Source organism: Microtus ochrogaster, linkage group LG2 (genome assembly GCF_000317375.1).
Source record: "Microtus ochrogaster isolate Prairie Vole_2 linkage group LG2, MicOch1.0, whole genome shotgun sequence".
Taxonomy (NCBI): domain Eukaryota; kingdom Metazoa; phylum Chordata; class Mammalia; order Rodentia; family Cricetidae; genus Microtus; species Microtus ochrogaster.
The window spans coordinates 3,470,500-3,495,072 of record NC_022028.1 but is presented as its reverse complement, the minus strand read 5'-3'; the positions used below and the strand labels follow the sequence as shown (position 1 = coordinate 3,495,072).

Sequence of the window (24,573 nt, the reverse complement as noted above, 5' to 3'; positions counted from 1 at the left end):
TTGTCTGTATTTCCCTCCCCTGAGACGGGGTCTCTCTGTGTAGCAGCTCTGGCTGTCCTGAACTCACTCTGTAGACCAAGTTGGCCTTGAACTCACAGAGATCAGACTGCCTCTGTCTCCCAAATGCTGATATTAAAGGTGTATGCCACTGCTCGGTCCCGTCTGTGTTTTTAATCATCAGTTCACAGTGTAGTATTTTTCTAACAGCCTCTAATACAAATGTTAAGGAATCTTCCCTACAGTAACATTATGTTTTGCCTATTTATGACAGGTAGCATAAATCTATTCCTAATTTACCCTTTAGTGAATAGAACCCAACTTGCATTTTTGGCTTTGGACACGAGGTTCATGATTATGGTACATTACAGATTGTCTTCTATGTAAGTCAAGAAAAGAAAAACCTAAGAGCGGCAAACATAAATTAGTAGATTCCAATGTACACGGTTTCAGATGTGCAAAGGACTGGTCATAAACAAAAGCTGTAAGAGGCCAAACATTTAAATTATTTAAATTAATTTTATTAAATTGTATTATCATTAACATTTAATTACAGCAGCACTTTGCAGCTTCATCTGTGAAGGGTCTGACACGTTGCGTCACTGAAAACAGTCCCTTCTGTCATGACATTTAGATACAGTCTTGACATAGCAAACCTACCTGAGTACCCAATAACACTTCCCAGCCAAGACAGAGCTTTCAAACCAAAATTCTGATGAGCAGCAACGGATGAGTGCATGACTTGAACTTTGAGCGGCTTGGTCTGTCTGCTGGTGTTCCTCTTAAGGAAACAGGGAGGAGAAAAGTCTAACTTAAAACCGTTTAAGAGGCAGAAGGCACTAGCATTCTTAATATAACCACAATACCCACACGACTTCCATGTGTCTATAATAAAGCACCATTTTTTTAACACACTGACTCAGCTTATTTTCTAGACAGGGTCTAAAGATTCAGTGATAACGGTAAGAGGAACCACCTTGTGAGCCACCAGAGCCTTTGGTCATATATACGAAAATCTGTAGTGCCAATTACAAATAGCTTAAATCCTCAAGAAAGCTTGCTTTCTGCCTTCAACCTCTTTCTTTCTTTTCCTTCTTTTTCTTTGTTATTTATTTATTTACTTATTTATTTATTTATTATGTACAGTGTTCAGCTTCCATGCCTGCAGGCCAGAAGAGGGCACCAGACTCCATTACAGATGGTTGTGAGCCACCATGTGGCTGCTGGGAATTGAACTCATGACCTCTGGAAGAGCAGTCAGTGCTCTTAACCTCTGAGCCATTTCTCCAGCCCCTCCCTTCCTCCCTTCCTCCCTTCCTCCCTTCCTTCCTTCCCTCTCTTTTTTTTTTTCTTTTGTTTGTCGAGATAGGGTTTCTCTGTGTAGCTTTGGTTCCTGTCCTGGAACTAGCTCTTGTAGACCAGGCTGGCCTCAAACTCACAGAGATCCTCCTGCCTCTGCCTCCTGAGTGCTGGGATTAAAGGCGTGCACCACCACCGTCGGGCCAAAGTTTTATTTTTAAATTTTACATGTATGGGTGCTTTGCCCACAAGTATCTCATACTTGGTGCGCACAGTGCCTCTGGAGGCCGATAGAGAGCATCAGATCCCCCTTAACTAGCATAATGGACGGTTGTGAGCAGCCATGTGGGTGCTGGGATTTGAAGCTGGGTCCTCTACAACAGTAGCCAGTGCTCTTAAGCCCTGAGCCCTCTATGTCTCCAGTCTGAAGAATGCTTCATTTTGCAAGCTGAAACCTTGCACGCAGTGAACACGTGCCTGTCCCATCCTGAGCTATCACTCTGCTCTCCCATCCCTCATACAGGTGGAATCACACAAGGATTCATCCGTTTCACATCAGTCAAGAGTTGTGCAGTGTCACACTTTTAAGTGTGGGGAGACATTCCACTGTACATGTATGCTATATTTTCTCTGTTCACCTGTCAACAGACACTGGGTTCAATAAACTTCTCATTTACATGCATACCCAAAAACAAAAATCCTGGCTCATATGGTCATTCTATTTTTAATTTCTAGGGGAACAGCCATGCAGCTTCCCATAGCAGCTCCTGTCCTTTTACATTTCCATCAGCACAAAACAAGGGTTTCAATTATCCTATACCCCCGCTGACTACTGGATGGAAGTCACCCAGCAGGACTGAGGTATCCCAGTTAGGGTGGAGTCCGTGTCTCCATGTTCTCATTGGTTGTTTCCCTTTGTTAGAGAAATGTCTACACTTCTAAAACATATAACCTTACTTCCTTTTATTTCTTGTCCTCTCTGTACCCTATGTCCATAACCTACTTTTATACATATATGGCTTTGCGTATTTCCTCTGTAAACACACATCATACACATCTGTGTCAGAAGATTTTTCCAAATCTGCTGTCTTTTGACTCTAAGTATGTAATATTTTGTTAAAAATTTGATGTGGCCAAAAATATATGTAATTTCTTCCCTATTAGCAATTTTAAATAGCTTTGAGAGAACCAGAATAGTATGTTAAGAATTAAGATCTTTAAACATAATTTAGGTGACAGTGGGTTTATAAAGGCAAACAAATGTCTTGATAAATGCTAAATAATAGAGAGTTTTAAGCTGATAAAAAATAACAGATATGTTTTTAAATTACTTACCACAATGACTGATTTTGCCTGATCACAGTACTGGAAGTCTCCGTATCGAACAGACCTACGCCCCTGTAAAAGACATTCAAAACTAACTGTAAAAGCATTACATTCAGTGTGAGTAGCTTGTCAATCAGTGAATATGCTTGAACGTACAACCCGAGTCAGCCTTTAATATTTATGACATCTATTCTAGTCACCAATGGAAACCTAAAATTGTGCCAGGTGGTGGTGGTGCATACCTTTAATCCTAGCACTCGCCGGGCGATGGTGGCGCATGCCTTTAATCCCAGCACTCAGGAGGCTGAGGCAGGCGGATCTCTGTGAGTTCGAGACCAGCCTGGTCTACAGAGCGAGTTCCAGGACAGGCTCCAAAACCACAGAGAAACCCTGTCTCGAAAAAACAAAAAAAACAAACAAACAAAAAAAATAATCCTAGTACTCTGGAGACAGAGGCAGGCAGATTTCTCTGAGTTCAAGGCCAGCCTCATCTACAGAGCCAGTTCCAGGACAGGCTCCAAAGCTACAGAGAAACCCTGTCTCACAAAACAAATGAAAGAAACCAAACAAAGTAATGTTAACTTTCTCATGATAAATTACTTACATCTCGATCGACTGTAGTTGCGAAGCCAATGGCTTCCTTCTGTGTACAGTTAACAGCTTTCTGAAGAGTATAAATGACTTGTTCATAGGTGTGAACCTCGTCATTAAACAGCATGCAATAGTAGGTGTCACTCTTCTCTCTGGGGAGAGAACGTTGACATTAATGCAGTGTAAAGAGTGGGAGTGAGCAGTAGCAGAAGAACCGAAGAAGGGAAACCAGCTCAAGTGCTGGCCAAAGGCCTCTGGAGGATGTAGCTTGCAGCCAGATGGTAACTGATAAATGGCAAATATTATAAGAGAAGCCCATCAGAGTTCCCCGTGTTGGTGGCCCAGGCCAATTAAATGAAAATAAAGTCAAAACAACAAGAACAAAACCAAGACAAAAGAAAAGCCAGGCGGTGGTGGTGCACACACCTTTAATCCCAGTACTTGGGAGGCAGAGGCAGGCAGATCTTGAGTCCTGGTCTACAAGAGTGAGTTTCAGGATAGCCAGGGCTACACAAAGAAACCCTGTCTTGAAAAACCAAAAACCAACCAAACAAACAAATGAGAGAGAGGAAGGGAAGGAGGGAGGAAGGAAGAAAATCCACCCAATGCATAACACACAACCCCAATTATCGGCAACACATTGAAAAAGCAAAGAAGTCACCGTTTGGTGATTGATGTCCAATTAGTCTGGTGACCTCCTGATGTCCAATCTCCAGCCCAGTCACCCTCAGCTATGAACAAAGATCCAATAAGCAGGGAGTGACATTTCAGAAAAGAGGAGGCTGTGTGAAGTGAGGGGCTAGCAGCCAGTCCTTTAACACAGCTGTGGCTGAATCCAGCTGTCTGCTCACTAGTTTATGACCTCAGCAGTGTAAATAAAAACGGCAGATGGACAATAAGATAGCACAATGCTGAATATATTTTATAATTAGAAGCAAAATGGCTAAAATTGCATTGAGCATTTCATAAAAACCCTAAACCCACTTACATAGAAGAGCTCATCCCCTGACATCTTTCCAGCTTTATTTTATTAGATCATCAAAAGGAGAAGGCCAGTGGGCGTGGTGTGTACACCGTTAGTCCCGGCACTTTGGAGGAGAGGCAGACAAGTCTCTGTGAGTTTGAGGGCAGCACGGCTACACAGTGAGTTCATGTCAGTCATAGAAAGACAGCAAAGGACAGAGATGTCAGGGATAGAACTCATGTTGTCAGACTTGGCGGCAAGGCCCTCACTTGCTGAGCTGTCTTGCTAGCTCTGTGTGACCTAACACTGCTATAAACCAATCGTCCCAGGAAAACCTTCACTGATCAGCATACAAGCTGCAAAGCTGGAATATCAAAGTCAAGCTTCTGCTAAAATTCAATAATTTTTAAAAAAGTGCCGGGTCAGCATGGTGGCCAAGCAGTTTAGGTTACTTGCTGCTCTCTAGCAACCTGAGCTCAGTCTCCAGGATCCACTTGGTAGCTAGAACCGACTCCTGCAGGTTCTCCTCTGACCTTCATGGCATACACAAATAAATGGGTGGCTAGATGCAGTAATAATTTTAAAAGAAAAGACTTATGTTCTCTCCTAGCTGTGTGAATGACGTTAAAATTTAGCAGGTCCCATACACACAAGGAACGGGCCATACTTACTCCATCTCTAAGTCTGCAGGCAATTCGCTTTCTTTTTCCCAGGTCAGTATATCTACTGCGTATTGAAACATAATAGCAAAAATGTTGTAAGTTCTTGCTACCACATCTTCTGATAGATGCACAAGAGGATCCTGAGGGAGAACAGAAAACACAACTCCCTTAGTGTTTTGTTTTGTTTTTTGCCTTCCAACTCCAACTCTCAAACACAAGAAGGGTGACAGGTTACATATTTGTTACATAACAAATTTAATCCTGTACATGTTACAAAACACAAAATTACAATTTCTAAAATGTTTTCTTCCCATAATCTCAATTTTAGATTAGCTGAGTCGAAACATTCAGACACTCAAATGCCTAATGCATATAACTAAGCATTGTGGAACAGCACGGGAACACTAAACTCTAACCTCAAACCATCTTTCCAGTGTGTATGGGAGGCTCCAACTTGCAGAACTGAGTGAAGGTATTTGATGTCAAGTCTAACCATGTGAGTTTGATCCCTACAGCCTACATAGTAGATGGAGAAAAACAACCCCTGCAAGGTGCTCTGACTGTCTGTGGTATGCATGTGTGTGCATGCACACGCGTGTGTATGTGTGTGTGTGCACATGTGTACAAACACTCATACTCTAAACAAATGCAAAAAAACCCCATATAAAACAAGGAAAGACAATCAGTCATCCAATTTACATAGGAGAAAACGTCATTCCCCATTTAAGACCTGGGAGAAGTTTCTTAAATTATCAAAGGAGATGTCACACAGTCTATTGTGGCTTTCAACAAACAGAAGTACCTGAACCCACTACCTTTCTGTTCATTCCTTCTGCCATGTAGATTTTTTAAAAAAAGATTTATTCATTTATTTACATATTTATTTATACAGTGCTCTGCCAGCATGCCAGATCTCATTATAGATGGTTGTGAACCATCATGTGGTTGCTAGGAATTGAACTTAGGACCTCTGGAAGAGCCAATGCTCTTAACCTCTGAGCCATCTCTCCAGCCCCCATGTGGAATTTTGATGGGGCTTTTCTTAACTGTCACAGTGATGAGATATGCTACTGCTATTTAACACAACATATCCAATTGTCTATATGCCTGCTCAACAAATTTCTTCCACAATCAGATAGTATTGCAACACTGATCTTTTTAAAATTAGTTTTACTGGTATGATGTTTTGTCTACAAGTGTTTCTTGCAGCACATACTTGCCTGTGCTTTTGAGAGGCCAGAAGAGACTGTCAGATTCCCTGGAATGGGAGTTACAAATTGTTGAGAGTTATTATGTGAGTGCTGGGAATTGAACCTGGGTCCTCTAGAAGAGCAGCAAATGCTCTTAGCCGTGAGCTTTCTGTAGCCCTGCAAGGGTCAATCTTGACTGGCAAGATGAGGGAATCTGGTATTGTCTAGGAGACATAGTCTGGGTCTACGTATGAAGTTATTACAGAGCTTTAACTGAGAACGATGATCCACCCTCAAAGTCAGCAGCACCTTCTGACAGGAGCCAGCTGGAAGGAGGTCCCAGGCAAATGCCTGTCTGCCCTCACTCCTGAGCAAGGACAGCTGTAACTGCTTTCATCAAACTCCAGCCTCTGAAAAATTTGGCTTTCCAAAGTGAACTGAGCATTAGTGACTCTCCAGGAACTGCCAGGGCTTTGGTGCCAACTGGGAATGCTGAGTCCTCCAGCTCTGTGGACTTTTCTCAGTCTCTCTAGCACGCAGACAGCCACTGCTGCACGAGCTGGTTCCTACAGTACAAGCCTAGATTCTAATAAATCTCCCTTTGTAATGTCTCTATCTTTGTTCCTACCTAATATAGTATTTAATCATTTTTTCTCTGTGTGCACATGTGTGTATGGTGTGTTTATGTATGTGTGTAGGTACGATTAATTGCACATGTGTACATGTGTAATCGTAGGCCAGAAGTTGATGTCAGGTGTCTTTTCTTTATCGATTTCTCCTTTGTGTTGAGGTGGGGTCTCTTGTGGAAGCTGAAGCTTAACAACCCTGCTAGTCTGGCTAGCTAGCTTGCCACAGGCAAGAGGGCCTGAGCTGTCCCCAACATCCCTCTAAAGAGCTGGGCCCGATACAGCATGCACTAGGCAGGGTTTTCTGCAGGAACAGAATCCCTCTCTGGAGAGGAGACAGGTGGATTCCCTGGAGCTCAATGGTCAGCTGTCTCAAAAAGTCTCTGTCTCAAAAAGTAAGGTGGGAAGCAACAGAGGAAGACAACCAACATTAATCTCTGCCTACACAACAACTCTGGGGCATCTTTACCTCCTCTTCCACAACTTCAGAGCTGTGAAGCTCATGCTTTTGACAGTAAGGACCCTCTTTCCACGCTTCAGTGTCACCACAGTCACAGAAGCCTCCACCTCCTGATGTCGTCATCTTGAAGAAAAAAGACAGTTATCTGGTAAATATTCACTGGATGTCAGGTTATACATAATATCAAGTGCTAGGACAGAAAACTGCCTAAGTGTTCCTTGCTTTGAAGAGAAAAAAATAGCAAATAAAAGGGGCTGTCAATGTTTTCTTGCAAGTAAGCCTGTAGGTTTTTGACCGATTTCTAAAAAACTGAGCTACTTTGCTATAGTGGGGAGAGTTCAGGTATTTCAGAGAGGCTGTGTCTGCACACACTGCTTTCTTAATTAGGAAAACACAGGACTGGGGAGGGTCCCCTGGGGTTCTGCTAGAGCGCTGCTGTCTGTGCTAATGATGCTGTAACACAGTAGGCTCAAGCAAACAGCTTTTCTTCTTTAACAACTCCTAAAATTCTGTTCCTTTAAAGGGTTGGTAAAAAGTGCTCATTGAAACTTTGTTATCACCTGGAGGCTTCACGAAGTAGTCACACTTACTTAAGCTACAGCAACTAGCTACTAAGTCTGGCAAGACAAAACCTACAGGCTAATAATTGGCATACCAGTAGTAATTTTAAAAAACTATCACAAAAAAGAGTTAGGAATGAGTTAATTCAGATGCAACAAATTTTCGAATAAATGCAACTTTACTCTACCCAAAGCAAGCATTTGTATGCTCTGTGTCACAGCGTAATTAGTGTCATTCTGCATATTCTATTTATTCCCAGGAGATCAGATATGGCCAAGAAACATGGTAGGCCGCCACTTGGGAAACAGCTTGGTGTACACATGTGCTCTTGTTTACCAAACACCAGACAGAGCAGCTGAAGGGTACCTGGGAGCGTCTCTCCAGCTTATAGTGTGTGTGTGTGTGTGTGTGTGTATACACTGATATTCTATATATCCTTTCTGTTCTCTATTCTCAAGACCTGGGCAGAGGGAATACCAACAACCACGGAAGAGCCCTGGCCCAGCTGGGCTCTGGGATTAGGAACAGGACTGAAGCTCTTCCTACAGTCATCCAGGGAGCACGCAAGGTTTCTCAAACAACAGTCCCTTCTCCACCTCCCACACTCAGCAGGGGACAGGGCAGGTCTGGGGAGAGCCTCAAATAAAATCATCAAGAGTCTTAGGGGCTGGAGGTGGACTCTGAATGACAGAGGAGTATAGGCCTCTTTAATAATCATTTAAAATACCAGATCAATCTAGCAGACAGCTAGCACAGAAGATCCAGTTTTTATGCTATCTTTCTTAAATCTTTGAGTTCCAAGAAGTGTAGGCTTGTAACTCCTTTCTATACTGAACACCTCTACCCCCTCTTCTTCTTCCTCCCCCGGGACGAAACCAAGGGCTTTACCCATGCTTAGCAAAGCCCTTTCTATACTGAACACCTCCCCTTCCCTTCTGGGAATAGAACCCAGGGCTTTGTCTACGCTTGGAAAATACTATACTAACAGCTACATTTCCTAAAAACAAAATCCCACAATTTGGAAACCATTCCCCCCCCCCCAACCCTTACCTCTAAATCTTTTGGTTTTGAAATGAGAATTTGTTTGGAGGCTCTAGCAAGGGGCTCACTGCTCACATTCCTTCACTGCAGACTGGCCCTGCCCTTGGGCCTGAGCATGCAGCTTTAGGAGGGAGTCCAAGTGGAGCAGTAAGGGAGGAAGGGAATGTCCACGTAGCCAGGCAGGGCAGCAAATCAACCATGGTGAGCAATGGTATGACAGACATTGTAGCCAGTTTGCCCTCACAGCCATTAGATCTTTAAAATGAGACAAAAGGTACCCAGTATAAAATTCAATACTGTGTGTGGTTGCCATTACTGACCCTGTATCGATGGTCTCTGTGGATACTTCCCAAAAAGCACTCCATGCATAAAACACAGGTAGGGTCAACTGCACAATCCCTGTCAAGTTAAAGAAAAAGAGAATGAATAAATGGGTATCAAAAATTAATCCTCTCCCTCAATATCAGAACCATTCTGGAAGTGTCAAAATAGGAGGTGCTAGTCCCCAAATCTGCAGCTTTCTGCTCAATGAAATCACCCATGTTTTCAGGCTGGAGTATATGAGGGAACCTTTCAGCACAGCCTTGACCAGAATGGTCTGTCCACTGCTCCACAGGTTTGGGAAGACTTGATCTAGTAAGCTAATGCACCCTGCAGCCACAGCTTACAACCTTCTATTGAAGTGGCATCTAAAATGAAGGTCAGGAGTGAGTACTGAAGTCCTGTTGTTAGATAGTAGCACTTTTCTGTTTGTTATTTCACTATGTAGACCAGGTTGGCCTTGAACGCACACAGATCTGCCTGCCTCTGCCTCCGGAGTGCCGGGAATAAACATATGCACCACCATGCCAGAGCAGATGTCTTGCATATTAAGCCAACAACTGCCCTATGACTAACTGGGTTCAAGAGTGAAATGTCTGAGGCTGCAAAAGCCCAGAATGGGAGAATTGTTGTATGCTTAATCTGAAGAACATTCTCAAAAGGGTGAAAATAAATACTATTTAACAAGAATTGGAAATATACAACTTATACAACTAATAGCAATATTGAAGGAACTTAGAGAACAGTAAAATGTCACTTTCAACTGTCCCCTGTATTTTGAACAGTAGCACAGGTCTCTGACAGTATATGTTTGAGGCACTAACTAGATAAATATTCCACATCTGCAACTGGGAAACAGCAGCTCATAGAGCAGTCTAACCTGGGATAATGGAGATGTGGGTGCAGGCCAAGTCTATGGTTTACAGCCCAAGCACACTGTCTATGCACTAAACTTCCATGTACTTTGTGGTAACAGAGAGCAGTGCCACAATACAACTTGATTTTCTACTAAGAGTCAAATTACATGGAGGCTAGCTGCTGATGCAACCTCAGAGCTATGTTGCAGCAGGCCTCCCTTGACTGCTGCGACACAGTACCGCCCCAAAGAGGCTGAGGCGACTGCTAGCCTAGCTTCAGATCGACTTCTCTGTATCCTCAGTCTCGCAGCACCAGCGGCTCCCATCACGTACCTGACACACCTGAAAACCCCGTGTAAGGACAGAAAGAGAGTGGACCCACTCTTAGAATAGTTCACCCTAACTGATGAATAACCCTTTCCTCCATTTAGTCTGCCCATACGACAAGCTGTCTAAAACCCCAGCAACACAATTCTCTCTAGAAGCCTGCATACACTACTTGTGCTCTGTAATAAATTAATCAAAAGTCCTTTGGCCTCAGAATTTTTTCTCTAAGGGGTGACAGAAAACCCAGGACACGGGGTAGAGGTCTTGTTTTGTTTCTCGATCTCAGGGACTCCCTAGCCTTTACCAGGGACGAGTCCCAAAAGCAGCTGCCACATGTCTGAGTTTCAGTGCCCACAAGAAAAGTCCATTAAAAAACAAAATATTCATAAACTTTTATTATCACCAACTCATGTAATTTTATTTATTCAGGTGTGTGAGTGCACATGCCTATGTACCACAATTCTCTCTCTCCTTCCACCAGGTGAGTCCTGGGATTTAACTCAGGTATGAGGCTTGCTGAAAAACACCCTTAACTGCTGAGCCATCTTGCCAGCATATCATATGTTTTCAAATATTTATTTTCAGCATTTTAAATTTTATGTATTTCTAGGTATGTGCACCTTCATAGGGCAATGGTGAGTTAGAACTGCTACAACTGGGATACCAGTAGCTACAAGATGACCAACATGGATGCTGGGAACAGAACTCGGGACCTGTGCTGAGCCATCATATATTTTTAACAACAAAGTACAGGTCTAAGCATTTAAATTTAGCTGCATGAAAAAAAAAATACAAAAACAGCCCATTTTCCCACATTTTATTATATATGAGTGAAAAACCCCTAACATTCTGGCAGAGGCCTGGTGTGACATGACACAGATGTTCTGGCTCGTTTCCTAGCAGCTGGAATAACCCTGAGGTGCTCTAGGCCTTAGAAAGCAAACTCCTTCTGACCTTCGGCTACCTTCCTCTTACCTTTGCCCTTCTCTAAGTCATGTGACCAGAACTGAACTACTCGTGAGTCACCCCAGCCTTTCTGTCTTGAAGACAGCCATAGAGAAACCCTCACAGAGTAGCTCCTAAGTGGATCCTAATGGAGATTCCAGGAACCTGCCCCAAACCACCTAAAGGAATGCTCAAGGCCAAGAAGAATCCATACAGACAGGTCTTGTGGATTTTCCCAGTCTATTATGAGCATTAGGGCTTACCCTTTTTTTGTCTAATCACACTGCCACATGACTGAGCTTCACCCATGCTCCATAAAAACCAGAAAGGACACAGCATGGAGAGCTTCCAGAATGCTCAACACCTGGGGGGGAGCCACATCCAGAGGGCATAGAAGGTTCTCCAAGATCTTGCCCTGTATATTCCTTCATCTGCATCCTTTGCGATATGCTTTATAGTAGCCCAAGAAATACAATTCCTTCTGGCAAATTAATCAAACCCAAGGTGAGAGCCATAGGAATAACAATTGCAAATCAACCCATAGTGAAAAATGGGGTTTTCAGAATTGAGTGGGAGGGGCCAGAAAGAACCCTGAGGGGTTGGGCAAGAACTGGAGAAATCACCATAGACCCCAGATATATCTATTTTAGTGCTTGGACAGTGATAGATTACAGACCACAAGAGGGTCTAGAAGGGCTAACACCTCAAAGCAATGAGCACAGCTGCCATCCAGCCGCTATCCTATGCTAAAAACTATTCCTGACTCAGAAAACCATTTCTAGGGAAAATGATTGATCAAGGCAGACAGGGAGAAATCTTCGATGTCACCGAGTTATCTTTTGTTTGTCTTTTGTTTTTCTGACAGGGTTTCTCTGTGTAGTCTTGGCTGTCCTGGAACTCTCTTTCTAGACCAGGATTGCCTTGAATTTACAGAGATCCACCTGCCTTTGTCTCCTGAGTACTGGGATTAAAGGTGTGCTACCAATGCCCAGCAATTTTGTGCCAGGAATTAAGTAAGCACTCTGAGAACACTAGCAGTATAAAAAAAAGAGCAAACAGCGGCAAAACGGCAAAAGCTCCTATTGTGTGAAGTTAGGACACAGTGGCTAAGTGAAAAAAAAAATGGTGCTGGATCAATGGCCCCTTCAATCCCCAGGACCCCTGCAAAGGTGGACGGAAAAAACAGCCTCCACAAAGCTGGCACTTTAGCCTTGACGTATGAGCCTCAGCTGTTAAGGTCATGGATCAATACATCTCAGGTTCAAGTCCTAGCACTGCAAAAATATCAAAACAAAACAAAGACACTCAAAGCTTCAGAGGACAGGACAGCTATCACCATGAGAGTGCTTTCCCACACAACTCTTCATTACTCGGGGCGGGAATGACTTTATAGCAGAAACAGCTGCGGACAGCACTGTCATCAAGGATCAATGGGACCACAGGCCACACACCAGGCTTGGACTCATCATCTCTGTGGCAATCTGGCCAAAGGTACAAGGTCTATTTATCAGTCAAATCCAACTTGAAGGGCATTTTCAAAAATAACTAGTTTGTAATCTTTAAAAATATCAAGATCATAAAAAGAAAATCAAGTAGACTGGGGTAAAATTCAGACTTTAGATTTAAAGACACACAAATGTGCGGCTGGCATTGTATCTTCTGGGTAGAGGACACCGCTGGAGCCACTGGAGCGCAGCCTCCGTATCTGTGAATCACAAGGTTGAACTCCATCTACTCCCCAAGCAGCAGCAGCACGCTCAGAGAGGTCTTTATAATGCCAAGAACTCGCTCTACAGCGCTTCACTGTACAGTACGATCAGAAGTGATACTCTGACCACACTGATAAGGAAAAAATAACATGGAAAACCAGATATCTTAATTAGCTTAATTCAAATTTTACAGCAAAATATTTTTTACAAGTTGAACAACGCCTCTATCAACAGTATATCCGCATGACGGCATACTCTTTAGCTGTGTAAATTGAATGGAAAGACGCTAAACTTTTAGAAAATTTAGTTCTGTATACATAATTGTTTCGAGACAGGGCTCCTCTATGTAGCCATGCCTGTCCTGGAACTCGCTCTGTAGACCAGGCTGGCCTCAAACTCACAGAGATCTGCGTGCCTCTGCCTCCAGAGTGCTGGAAGCGTGCATCACCACACCTGGCTTACATATTTCTTTTCATTACATTAATTTATTTTGTGTGCATGGTCACATGTATATGGGCTTTTGAGTGGTCTCTGGGATCACACTCTGGTCAAGAAGCTTATCATAGTTGCCATTACCCACTGAGCCATCTTGCCAGCCTATGTTTGCAAATACAGTTAAGACAGTCTGTACATCTGTGTATACGCATGCATGCATGATGCCTAGTAACGCACAGAGAATTTCTGGAAGGACAGAGTGGTAAGCAGTGATAATCAGCACAGGAAGTGAGAAGGGGTCAGGGCACGTTCTTCTGTCTTCTCTCACAGACTCAATTTCACCAATCTTTTAAGGTCATCTTGTATTAGTAGGCCCATACAGCAAACATATCCTAATTTCCACCATCCCCAATTAAAAAGAAACTCCTTGGAGAAATGACTGATTCTCCATATAGGTCACAGCAAATACAGAAAGCTGTGGGCCAGAGAGGGAAGCAGCACCCCAAAGCTAATGAAGGCAGAGGAGAGAAACAAAGGAGCCAGTGTGACGGGGTTCCACAGCCAACTCCGGAACAATGTGAGCATCAAAAAGAATCATTGTAAGCACGATGCGTCAGGAAGTAACAGGCCAGGATAGAGGTGGAAGTTACTCAGGCCTTCTCCTGTGCTGCTGACAGGCTGCTCTTGATCTGGAAAACCATTTCATGACTATTTGCTCCTAAATCAGTTAATTAAACTGTATGTATTGGCTGTGCGTACTTTTAAATGTATAGGTTTCATAATTTGGAAATAAAAATCTGAAGGTTTCAGAGAAGAACTGTAGTATTTTACCTGCAGGAGTACGTGGGCTCGCCTACTTTAAACACTCGGCCACAGAGATGAGAAGGCTTGTTCGCCTGTTCAAGCTTCGGAAAACCCAGGGCAGGGTCCTCACCACAGATGTACCACTCCATTGGCCCCAACAAGATGTGCTGTGCGAGTGTGTCTTCCTTCTGGGGGTAAGGGTTGGGACCCCGGCAGTAAATTTTGGGCACACAGTGGGCTAAATGCTGGTATACTTCTCTGGTAAGGTCAGTTGCTTGCAGCCATTTCTTAAAAAAAAAAAAAAAAAAGTTTTGAATAAGATCAACTGAGTACTAAATTCGAGCAATTATACCCAACTTCCTTTTTGGTAAAAATATAATAATAATAATAATTTGTTTATATTGTTATATATCAAAATTTTAATCCGGGCCAGTAAGATGGGTTAAAGTCCTTGCCTGATGACTTCATTTCAATCCCTAGGACCCTCATAAAGGTTCTCATTCTCTCTCTCTCTCTCTCTCTCTCCCTCTTTCTCTCTCTCACACACACACACCTTATTCAAACCACAGCTGTTGTGTTCATTTGACTTCTAATGCTTTGCTCGAAAAATGTTATTCCAATTGTGAGAGGGATTTTCATGTTAGAGACAGACGGATGGATAGATGGCATGTGTGTGTGTGTGTGTGCGTGCGTGCGTGCATGTGTGCGCGTGCTCTCATGAATGTCATCCCACAAGAGCCTGGATGGATAGACTGTGTGTACGTGTGTGTGTGTGTGTGTGTGTGTGTGTGTGTAGTCTCTCATGAACGTTATCCTACAAGAGCCTGGCCTATTGACTATGGCTTCTTTCTGTAAATCCTTTCCCCTTAGCTCTCTCTACAAAATCCAAATAAAAAAACCAAAAATCAAAAACACTTCCCTTTTCTGGGCCTAGACTTTGCTTCCATCTACTTATATATCTGGATATCTCACAAGCTGCCCCAAACTGAACTCCTAACCTCCCACCGCCATCTGAATCTGTTACTCCTTTCTCCAAGTCAGCATTTACCTAGACTTGAAAAGTTTCCTCTGCTCCACTCAACATCGGCACTTTGTCTTCACTGTCAGACAGGCACCCAAAAACTCTCCTGCACCCACTCGTTTCTCTCTACGGAACCCTCACCCCGTCCCAGGAGCAGCATGGCCATGGACTTCTTGGGGTCCCCACCAGCTTTGTCCCTCTGCAAATTTTTCTAACCTCACTATTGGGGTAATTTTTGACAAATCCCCACTTGAACATGTCATACATCTTCCCAATATGTTCATGATTAAGGCCCTGAAATGGCCTGCTAAGTCCTTCTGGCTTACTGCCCTGCTTTCTGGCTGTTTCTGGTCACTCTCTGAGTGTACTGCTTTTCCTCCCAGGTGTCTTCTCAGTCCCGTTCCCTCCTCCCTGCCCTTCGTCAGCTGTGCAGCAGTGAGCACTTGGTCAGACTGGTGAACGACTACAAGTGTGTTTTCACTCCAGAAAGAAAGGGGAGGGGAGGTCCAGACCTCTAGACTTAGGTCAGTTAAGTCTAAAGCTGAACCCACTGAGCCCTAGGTAAGACCCCTCGAAGCACTCCCTTGCCCTTCCTTTCTCCTTCTCCCCTTTTCTGTCCTTCTGCCACATATCCTGCCTCCTCTGCCACACATGCCATCGCTCTCTTAAACTTCTTTGTGCCATATTGGCTCTAAGCCAAGAAAAAGATAGAAACCTCACACCATGAAATAAAGGGACCATTTCTACTACAACGCAGCTAAGTGAACTGCTAACATAACTCACAAACCCAGGGTTTACTTAAGATGCGATCAGAGTCTTCAGAGTCTTGTTAAGAAAGGCTTCTACTTTCCAGGCTTGATGCTGTACACCTTTAATCCCAGCACTTGGGAGGCAGAGGCAAGCGGACCTCTGAGTTCCAGGCTAGCCTGGTCTATAGAGCAAGTTCCAGGACAGCTGAGTCTACACAGAGAAACCCTGCCTTGAAAAACCAAAAAGGGAGCCTGGGAGGACTCCAAGCCAGGCACAGTGCTGTGTGTGCACCTGTGATTCCAGAAGCAGGAGGACAAAGAGTAAGTCAGTGTGCGGAGCTGGAGATGACTCAAAGGTTAAGAGCACTTTTGCTCTTGCAGAGGCCCCAGGTTCAGCTCCCAGTACCCAAGTGGTGGTTCACAACCATCTGTGACTCTAATTCCAGGGTATGTGGGGCTTTTTTCTCAACTGCAAGGGTACCAGGAATACACATGGCCACACATGTGTACATCCAGAGAAAATGCTCATAGACAGTCAGTCAATTAAGACCTTCATTAGCTATTATCTGTATAATCCTCAGCCCACACAACAGTTGAAATATTTGTAACTAAACTAAATAACTTTTTAGCCAATCTCATGTTCCATAGAACTCTTGCTAAAAATCTAAGTATCTTAGTTCATAAGGCTTGGTACTGAAAGAAAGGCCGTAACTGCAAACCTAAGTTTTTTACCACTTGAGTAAAAGTGAATTATCTTCATGTTTGCTTCATGTAAGCAGGAAGGGAGCAAATTATTGTTAAAATGACAGTATTTCTTAGGAGGCAATCCCAACATTTTAAGGATTCTCCCTTTTTAAAGAGTAGCTATAAATCAAAATTTTATACATACAGGAACACAATGTGTGAACATGAACTCACACGTGCGTGCGCACACACACGCACACACACTTTAAGCTCTATAGTTACGAAAAGGGCAAGCAGTGGAATCTTACTCATTGAGTACTTTTTGTCTGTTTTTGAGACAGGGTTTTTCTATGTAGCTCTGGATATCCTGGAACTCTATATAGATCAGCCTGGCCTTGAACCCTTAAGAGACCCTCTAGCTTCTACTTCCTGAGTACTGGTATTAAAGGTGTGTACCAGTGCACCTCATTCACTGAGTTTTTAAAAGACACCTTTATTGGCCACATCCATGGGTAAATCTCCAACTGTTTATTCATTGTCAGGTGAGCGAAGACAAGAATAAAAGTTATCAAATTATTCCATGCATATTTTGTGAATGAAAAAGTGTAAGAAATCTGAATACAATTTTAACTGACAACACTAAGGTTTTATTAAAAGCATTTTTCAGTAGGAGACAGTGTTGGACTCTAGAGTCCAACAACAGGACAAGCAAGAACAGATTATAGCTGGGCAATGGTAATGCACGCCTTTAATCCACTCGAGAGGCAGAGGCAGGCAGATCTCTGAGTTCTAGGCCAGTCAGGACTGTTACACAGAGAAACTGTGTCCTGAAAAACCAAATAAATAAATACTCACTTAAAAAATACATTCAGGGGCTGGAGAGATAGCTAAGATGGTAGACATATGTACTACTCTTACAGAGGACCAGAGTTTGTTCCCAGCACCCGTCTACAACTCGGGATCCAGCATAAGGGATCCAGCACTCTCTTTTGGACATTATGGGTACCTGCAATCATGTGAACATACTCTGTTACACACACACGTATTTTAAAATAAAGTGAAAATTGGAGGGGGATAACAGGGTCTCACTCTATAGCCCCGGCTAGCCCAGAACTCCCTGTGTAGAGCAGGAACTCCCAGGAATCCACGCGCCTCCACCACCTGAGTGCCGTGACTAAAAGCATGTGGCAGCAAATCTGGCCAGAAATGTCCTGAATAAATAGATTTTTCAAAAAAAGAGAGGACTGGAGATATAGCTTGGGGTGGAACACTTGCGTAGCGTGAGCAAGACCCTGTACCTACATTCCACTACGGTAAGAAAGCAAACACAAGAATGAATGAAAATCCCAGCACTTGGAAGGCAGTGGCCAGCAGATCTCCATGAGTTCAAGGCCAGCCTGTCTATAAAGCAAGTTTCAGGACAACTTGGGCTGATAAACCCTGGGGAGACAGAGAAAGAAGAGAGAAAGAGAGAGACAGAGACAGAGAGACAGTCAAGACTGGGTTTCTCTGTGTAGCTTTGGAGCTTGTCCTGGAACTTCCTTTCACAGCCCAGGCTGGCCTCGAACCCACAAGAGATCTGCCTGCCTCTGCCTCCCCAAGTGCCTGGATTAAAGGCAGGCACAGCCACCACCTAGATAAGAACATTAATTAAAAAAAAAAAGATTAAGTTTAAAATGGTGAAATAGGTGGGGGAATGGGAGCATGCCTGTAATCCCAGCACTTGGGATGTGGAAGCAGGAATATCATAAATTCAAGGTCATCTTCAGCTACTTCAGGAATGAAAGTTAGTTGGAGCCACATGGAATTCTGTTTTAAAGAATAAAGAAAAAATTTAGTTTTCTGAATTTTATGCTCCCATCTCTCCTAAAGCCTCACTTTTGAAGAATTGTAATCAAGAATAAGGTAGTTCTTAGAAGAAATTATGTAGTATTCATTGTGGTTCCATCAGCAGATGTATCAAATGTGCCCATAAAGTTTCTCCAATAAAAAAGAAGCTTCGACAGCCAGGCGGTGGTGGCACACGCCTTTAATCCCAGCACTTGGGAGGCAGAGGCAGGCGGATCTCTGTGAGTTCGAGGCCAGCCTGGTCTACAAGAGCTAGTTCCAGGACAGGAACCAAAAAGCTACAGAGAAATCCCGTCTCGAAAATAAAAAAATATATAATATAAAAAAAAAGAAGCTTCGACTGGAGAAGGTACGGTAGGGGCAGAGCACCTGACTTCAGCCACTTCCCAGCACTCACCGCAGCTTACAACCACCTGTAATTCTAGATCCAGGGAATCTGATGACCTTTTTTGGCCTCTTGAGGGCATCTGCATACATGCACACAGACACATAAACACACATACATACACACAACTAAAAATTAAAAATAAATCTTAAGGAAAGAAAAAAGTTAAGGCTATTATTTTTACACAAAGCGTATCATTAGTAAAACAAATATCTACTTTTAAGTATCATTTTATTATGTGCTATTACTTCAAAACCTAGCTAAGAAGGCTGACATATGTTCCCCATAGCTTAGAAGTATACTACCAGGTCTGACGATGTAGTTCAGCAGTACAGAACTCATAAGGCCCTGGGTACTGATACTGCAGAAATAAGTAAACAAATAAAAAGTTTATTACTGTTGTGTGAAATATTAAAAGCCACCTAAGACATTTTTGGGCTCTATTACAGGCATCTTAATCTGATTAAACTTAACATGTATCATTATATAAGGCAGGAAAAACTTAGGACTGTCTCTCACAATGACTGCTCCTATATTTCTCAACAGAATGAAATGAGCAGCTTTTCATACCCATTCTCCCCTGCTAAATGCAGCTGAGTCTTTCATGTGAAACATTGCTGCATTTGACTGTACTTTAATTTGTCCTTATTTCAGAAACATGGACTGGATGAAGCATTTACTACCTTATAAGTAAGTCCCCATCAAGTAAGTAAAGGAACTGTCCCCTTATTCCACTAAAGTAAACATGCTATGACAACATTTCCAGCTTTCTTGTCATTGAACGTTAAATCTGAGCCCTGAGATTGAGAACATACATAAAACAGAAACACACAAACAAATCCCTAGAGGTTAGCTTTCTTTGCTACTGCAACTATGTATTCTATAGCCAATTAAAGCTGCATCCTTCCAGCATATCTGATTGGCTTTCGAACAAGGCTATGCAACAGCAATCCCCACTAGTAAAATGTAGTACAGAATTGGGGGGAAACTACAATAAGCCAGTAGGTAGAAAGATACAGAAATGGGCAAAAGCTCATGGCAAGTGCTCAGCATCAAGACCACGGAAGAAATGCAAATCCAACTCATGAGAAAGCACTTCATACCTAACACAAGGGCAATAATCAGGAAGACAGACAGTGCTGGCAACTGTGCAGAAAGCTAGGAGCCTCCTGCACTGCTGACGGAATAAAAATGCTGCAGCACTTTGGATACAGGCTGGCAGTTCCTCAAAAGAGTTATTACCATATGACCCAGCAGTTCCACTCCTAGGGACATGGCCAGGAGAAATCAAAGTGTGCACACACAAATCTCTACACAAATATTCACAGTAGCCCATTCCGGATATCCAAAAAGCATCAAAGCCCAAATATCTACCCATTCATGAATGGATAAAACTATATCCATTCATGTGCTATATCCATCTGTACAAGGGGCTATTGTTTGGTAATGAAAAGAAATGAAGTATCAATGCATTCTACAACACTAATGAACATTTGTGAAAAGAAGAAAAATTGTAAAATATATTGTATGGTCCCATTTATATGAGATGTTCAGAATAAACGAATCTATGGAGACAGAAAATAGATTAGCAATTGTTTACAGTTTGGAGATCTGAGGCGGGGGGACATATTCCTTTGGGGAATGCTGAAAAGATTATAAAAGGGAAGTCATGGCCATACAACTCTAGCAGTGCTCCTAGACCCTGAACCATGCAGTGTATGCTCTGCCTCCCTCAGACTATTCCCAATGCAAAAGCCAGAAATAACCAACACATCACAAAACTCCACACAAAATCTCTATAATGAGTGCTGGCAAGACGGTCCACTGGTTAAAGGAGCTTGCTTGACAAGTCTGGTGACCTGTGTTTAATTCCCACATAAAGATAGAAGGGGAGAACAGACTCCACATGATGTTCTAGGACAACCTCAAGAGTGGCTGGCATGCACTCTTCGCATACATACACACAAACACAGAAATTCAAGTTCATGAAAGAAACTTGAAATCTCTCAATTGCTGTGTGTGCGTGCACGATGCCTCAGAAGGAGCATCACAATCCTCCTCAATTTCTCACTGCCTTATTTTAAACAAGACTCTCAGAATCTGACTCAGCCAGACTAGCTTGTTAGCAAGCCCCAGGCATCCTCTTGTCTCCTGCTCCCCCGTGCTGGGATCACAGGCACACACCACTGTGCTTGACTTTCTCTGTGGGTGCTGGTGAGAGAACGCAAGCCCTCATGCCTGCATGAAGAGTATTTGACTGAATGAGGCATCTACTGAGCTTCAAATTTCCTTTCTTTTTGGAGACAAGAATCCCCTATATAGCAAAGGCTGGACTGGCACTTCCAAATGATTCTGCTGTCTCAGCCTCTGAAAGCTGGGAGCGCACCACCCAACACAGCTTAGATTTATTTCTTTTTTTTGGGGGGGGGGCAATATGTATACTTCCAAAACGGCAATCTCCCATTAGAACATACTGGAATAATCATGCTTGAATCAATTCTATTGAGAGAGAAGACTGACACCAGCTGGCTTCTGCGATCCTCTAGTGTCCCAAGTGTGGAGTCAGTTTAGCTGAAATGGATGCAGTAGACAAGTCTTCCTTCTAATACATTGTGTCAACAGTGTTGAAGACTTGGTGGTACTCAGAGGCCAGGTGTGGTGTCACATGCCTGCCATCCAGCATACAGGAGGCTAAGGCAGGGAGATTCTGAGTTCAATCAAGGCTAGCCTGGGACACACAGCAAGCCCATTTCAAAATAACGACACAAAAGGCATCAGTATTTATCAAGTTAAAATGGGGTTGGTCCTAGAATATTATCAATCACAGAGGTGAAAATTCTGAAACAATTACTTTAAAATTTTCTTTTTGAGATAGGCTTTTATTTATAGCCCTGACTGGCCTGGAACTCTATTCCGACCAGGCTGGCCTCAAACTGGCATCCACCTGCCTCTGCCTCAGAATTAAAGATGTGCGTCACCACACCTGACTAAAATTTAATTTTAACCAAAGAGAAAACGTGCATTGATTTCAGCTGTGGTTAAGGGCCACGCTGGAGCCTGAGGCTGAAAGGACAGTGGTAAGTGTTAGTGTCCTGATTAAAGAGACCCAGGAAGCCCCTCTAGGGGCTGGGGGAGCAGGCATGACTTCTATGTGCATCTGCTCTGTCTGAGGGGATTCTCTTGGCCACCACACTACATTTCCTCAAGTTTAATTTCATAAATCTACACAAGAAAGCCACTGAAAAGTCAACTGAGCAGAAAGCAGCGTGAGCTCAGGCATGAGATCTTCACAATTTCAAATAAGCACAAGTTAATAAGGGTCTGTTGGGGCTGGAGATGGCTCAGCAGTTAAGAGCACATACTTCTTCACCCAGCACCCACACTGGGCATTCAGTGCCTGCGGCCAGGGTGCAGACATTTACACTCGTATGCATAACTGACACAGACATACACAAGTACACATAACTAGAAGTAAATTTTTTAAAAGGTTTGTTGCATTTCCCTTGTTTTCCTCCACTTCATCTGCTTGAAAACTTTACCACTTAAGAGCTGGGAGCAACAGCCTCTGCATCGGGTTTTTCTAAATGGCTTCCTCAGGAACCTCAACAAACTGAGGATTCTCTCATCAATTTTAGAACGGGCTAACACAGTGTCATGAGCCAACAGATGCAAAAATTCAGAGCGAGAGAAAAAAAAACCCAAACCAAACCAAAACACCCACTACTCTGACAAACAGATTTGACAACATTAGAAAAGGATACCAAGTCAGTGTTAATTATTTTCCTCTTTCCTTATAGCAGGGTTTTAATTTTCTTTTCCAAATATCTTTGATAAATCAAAGGCAGATGGGGGCTGAAAATCCTTGGGTTGTGCAATTTCACACAGAAAGTTCATGAAAACAAGCTGCACACCTTAGTCTTACAAAAAAATTTACAAAACTTGGAAAGACAATGTATTTTTAAAAAACTTTCCTCTCTCACTTCCACCTGAACTTCTTTGGTCTCATCAATCACTTCCACCTGAACTTCCTTGGTCTCATCAATCCGCTTCGAACCCTCAACAGCCTCACATCCCAAATACTGTCCCCAGCATGCAGTGTGCTGATGAAGAGTCAATTCCTAGCTTTTTCATCTGGAGGTCTTAGAGACTGGGCTCCAATTGTCTGAGCCATTCACAGTCACTGTGGACAATCTGTTCTGATAGGTGTCCCCTGCCCTCACTGGCAAAGGAGGACACTGAATGTGTTGAAGTCGTTGTCTTTCTAATTTTGCTACTTCTATCAGCACTGTTCCTATTACATTTCCAGTCCTCACGGAGTTTGAATGGCTTAAGTTTAGGGCCTAAGGGCTGCTGATACACTGTGATCAACTATCATTAATGAGCTTGCATCTGTTAACCAAAGCTGCTTTCTCAAAGTTATATAATGTTTCTTGTTCTCCGTCCAACTTTTCCCAACTTCTGGAAAAATGTTTTTGTTTTTTTTAAAAAAAAACCTCCCAGTCTCAAATGCTCAGCAAACGCATCAAGACGATACCTCGCACACCAGCACCAGTGTTGACATCTAACTAAATAAACAAGTGCAAAAGAACTTAAGAGAAAAAAAAAAAAACATTGAGGGGGGCCTGTGGGGCTCGCAGCTCCAGCAACAAAGTTGGCGAGGACAACAAGCCTCAGCGCAGACACTGCTCTGTCTAGCCCAAGAAATGGAATTAGAAGATAAAGTAGGGCGACCGTACAACGCTAGGAAGCGGCTCGCTCCCTCCCTCCCGTCTTCCAACAGCAGGCAGAAAGGGCAAAGGCCCAAGTGTTGTAGACTTAATGGGAGGATGAGGGTAAAGAGGGATAATGAAAGGGCCTTGGTAGAGTGGCCAGGTACAAGGGGGGTCTAGGGACCTCCTAGCACAGAAGGCGCGGAGCAGGCTCGATGGCCTCCTGGGTTTTTACCCTACAGGATAGGGCCAGCGCGGCTGTTACCAGAAGTCAGAGGCGCGCTTCGGGATTTCCAGGACTCTGTTCCTCCCCCGGGGCGCGGCCTGCGAGGGCCGGACGTAGCCCTCCCGGGCTCCCGCACTCACCCCTGCGATCTCCTCAGCAGAACATTCTAGCAAACTGCGGTCGATGGCCTGCACCTCGGACTCCAGCTCCGACGCCATCTTCTCTTCTTCTCTCCTCCCCGGCCTCTCTGGCCGCTGTCGCCTCTCCCCGGACCTTAGCTTCGCTTCTGCTCCCGCAGCCGCGACGGTCGCCTCTTTCCCGGGGCGTCAGTCCCGGGTCGTCCTCGCGGCAGCGAGCCGAGCAGCGCAAGGAGCAAAGCGGGACGCGAACCTGCAGCGGGGACGGCGGTCGCTTGCGCGCGTGCCCGGGCTCAGCGCCCAGAAGTCAAGTCGCCGCCTTGCCCGTGACCCGGGGAAGGACACCGAGAACCCCAGGCCTGGCACTCCGGATGGCCACTACCGCGTTCAACGCAAGGAGAGGGGCAAAAACACCCAGGCTGGGGAGCAGAGCATTCTGGGTACTGTAGTCGTTCCCTGCGCCGCCAGGGAGCCGAGCGAAGCTTCTAAAAAAAGGGGCCGCGCGCGAGCATCATGGGAGTTGTAGTACATCCCCTGGCGGAAGCCTGGCAAACGACAATTTAGAATCTGTGAAAGGGACTTTGACGCCAGAAGAGTGAAATAACGTGTGAACTGTCGTTTTAGTCTCTCAATCCCATTTATTCTTGTCATTAAAAAAAAAAAATCACCCTAGCACCAAGAACCGTTCCTGGCACGATA

At 43.8% G+C, this 24,573-nt stretch overlaps 1 protein-coding gene across 2 annotated transcripts in view; it reads right to left on the bottom strand.

The window, feature by feature from the left end:
- Positions 1-24,299, bottom strand: part of Ubr2 (ubiquitin protein ligase E3 component n-recognin 2) — an 80,812-nt gene extending 56,513 nt beyond the window's left edge. For both annotated transcript variants that reach the window (XM_005359718.3, XM_005359719.3), the window contains exons 1-8: positions 23,878-24,299; positions 14,143-14,402; positions 9,038-9,116; positions 7,125-7,238; positions 4,849-4,979; positions 3,227-3,365; positions 2,632-2,694; positions 658-778 (exon numbers count right to left, since the gene is read on the bottom strand). In XM_005359718.3, the coding sequence (XP_005359775.1) occupies positions 658-778; positions 2,632-2,694; positions 3,227-3,365; positions 4,849-4,979; positions 7,125-7,238; positions 9,038-9,116; positions 14,143-14,402; positions 23,878-23,955 (985 nt within the window). In that variant the 5' untranslated portion in view covers positions 23,956-24,299. The remainder of the gene's footprint in view (positions 1-657; positions 779-2,631; positions 2,695-3,226; positions 3,366-4,848; positions 4,980-7,124; positions 7,239-9,037; positions 9,117-14,142; positions 14,403-23,877) is intronic.
- Between the last annotated feature and the right edge of the window lie 274 nt (positions 24,300-24,573).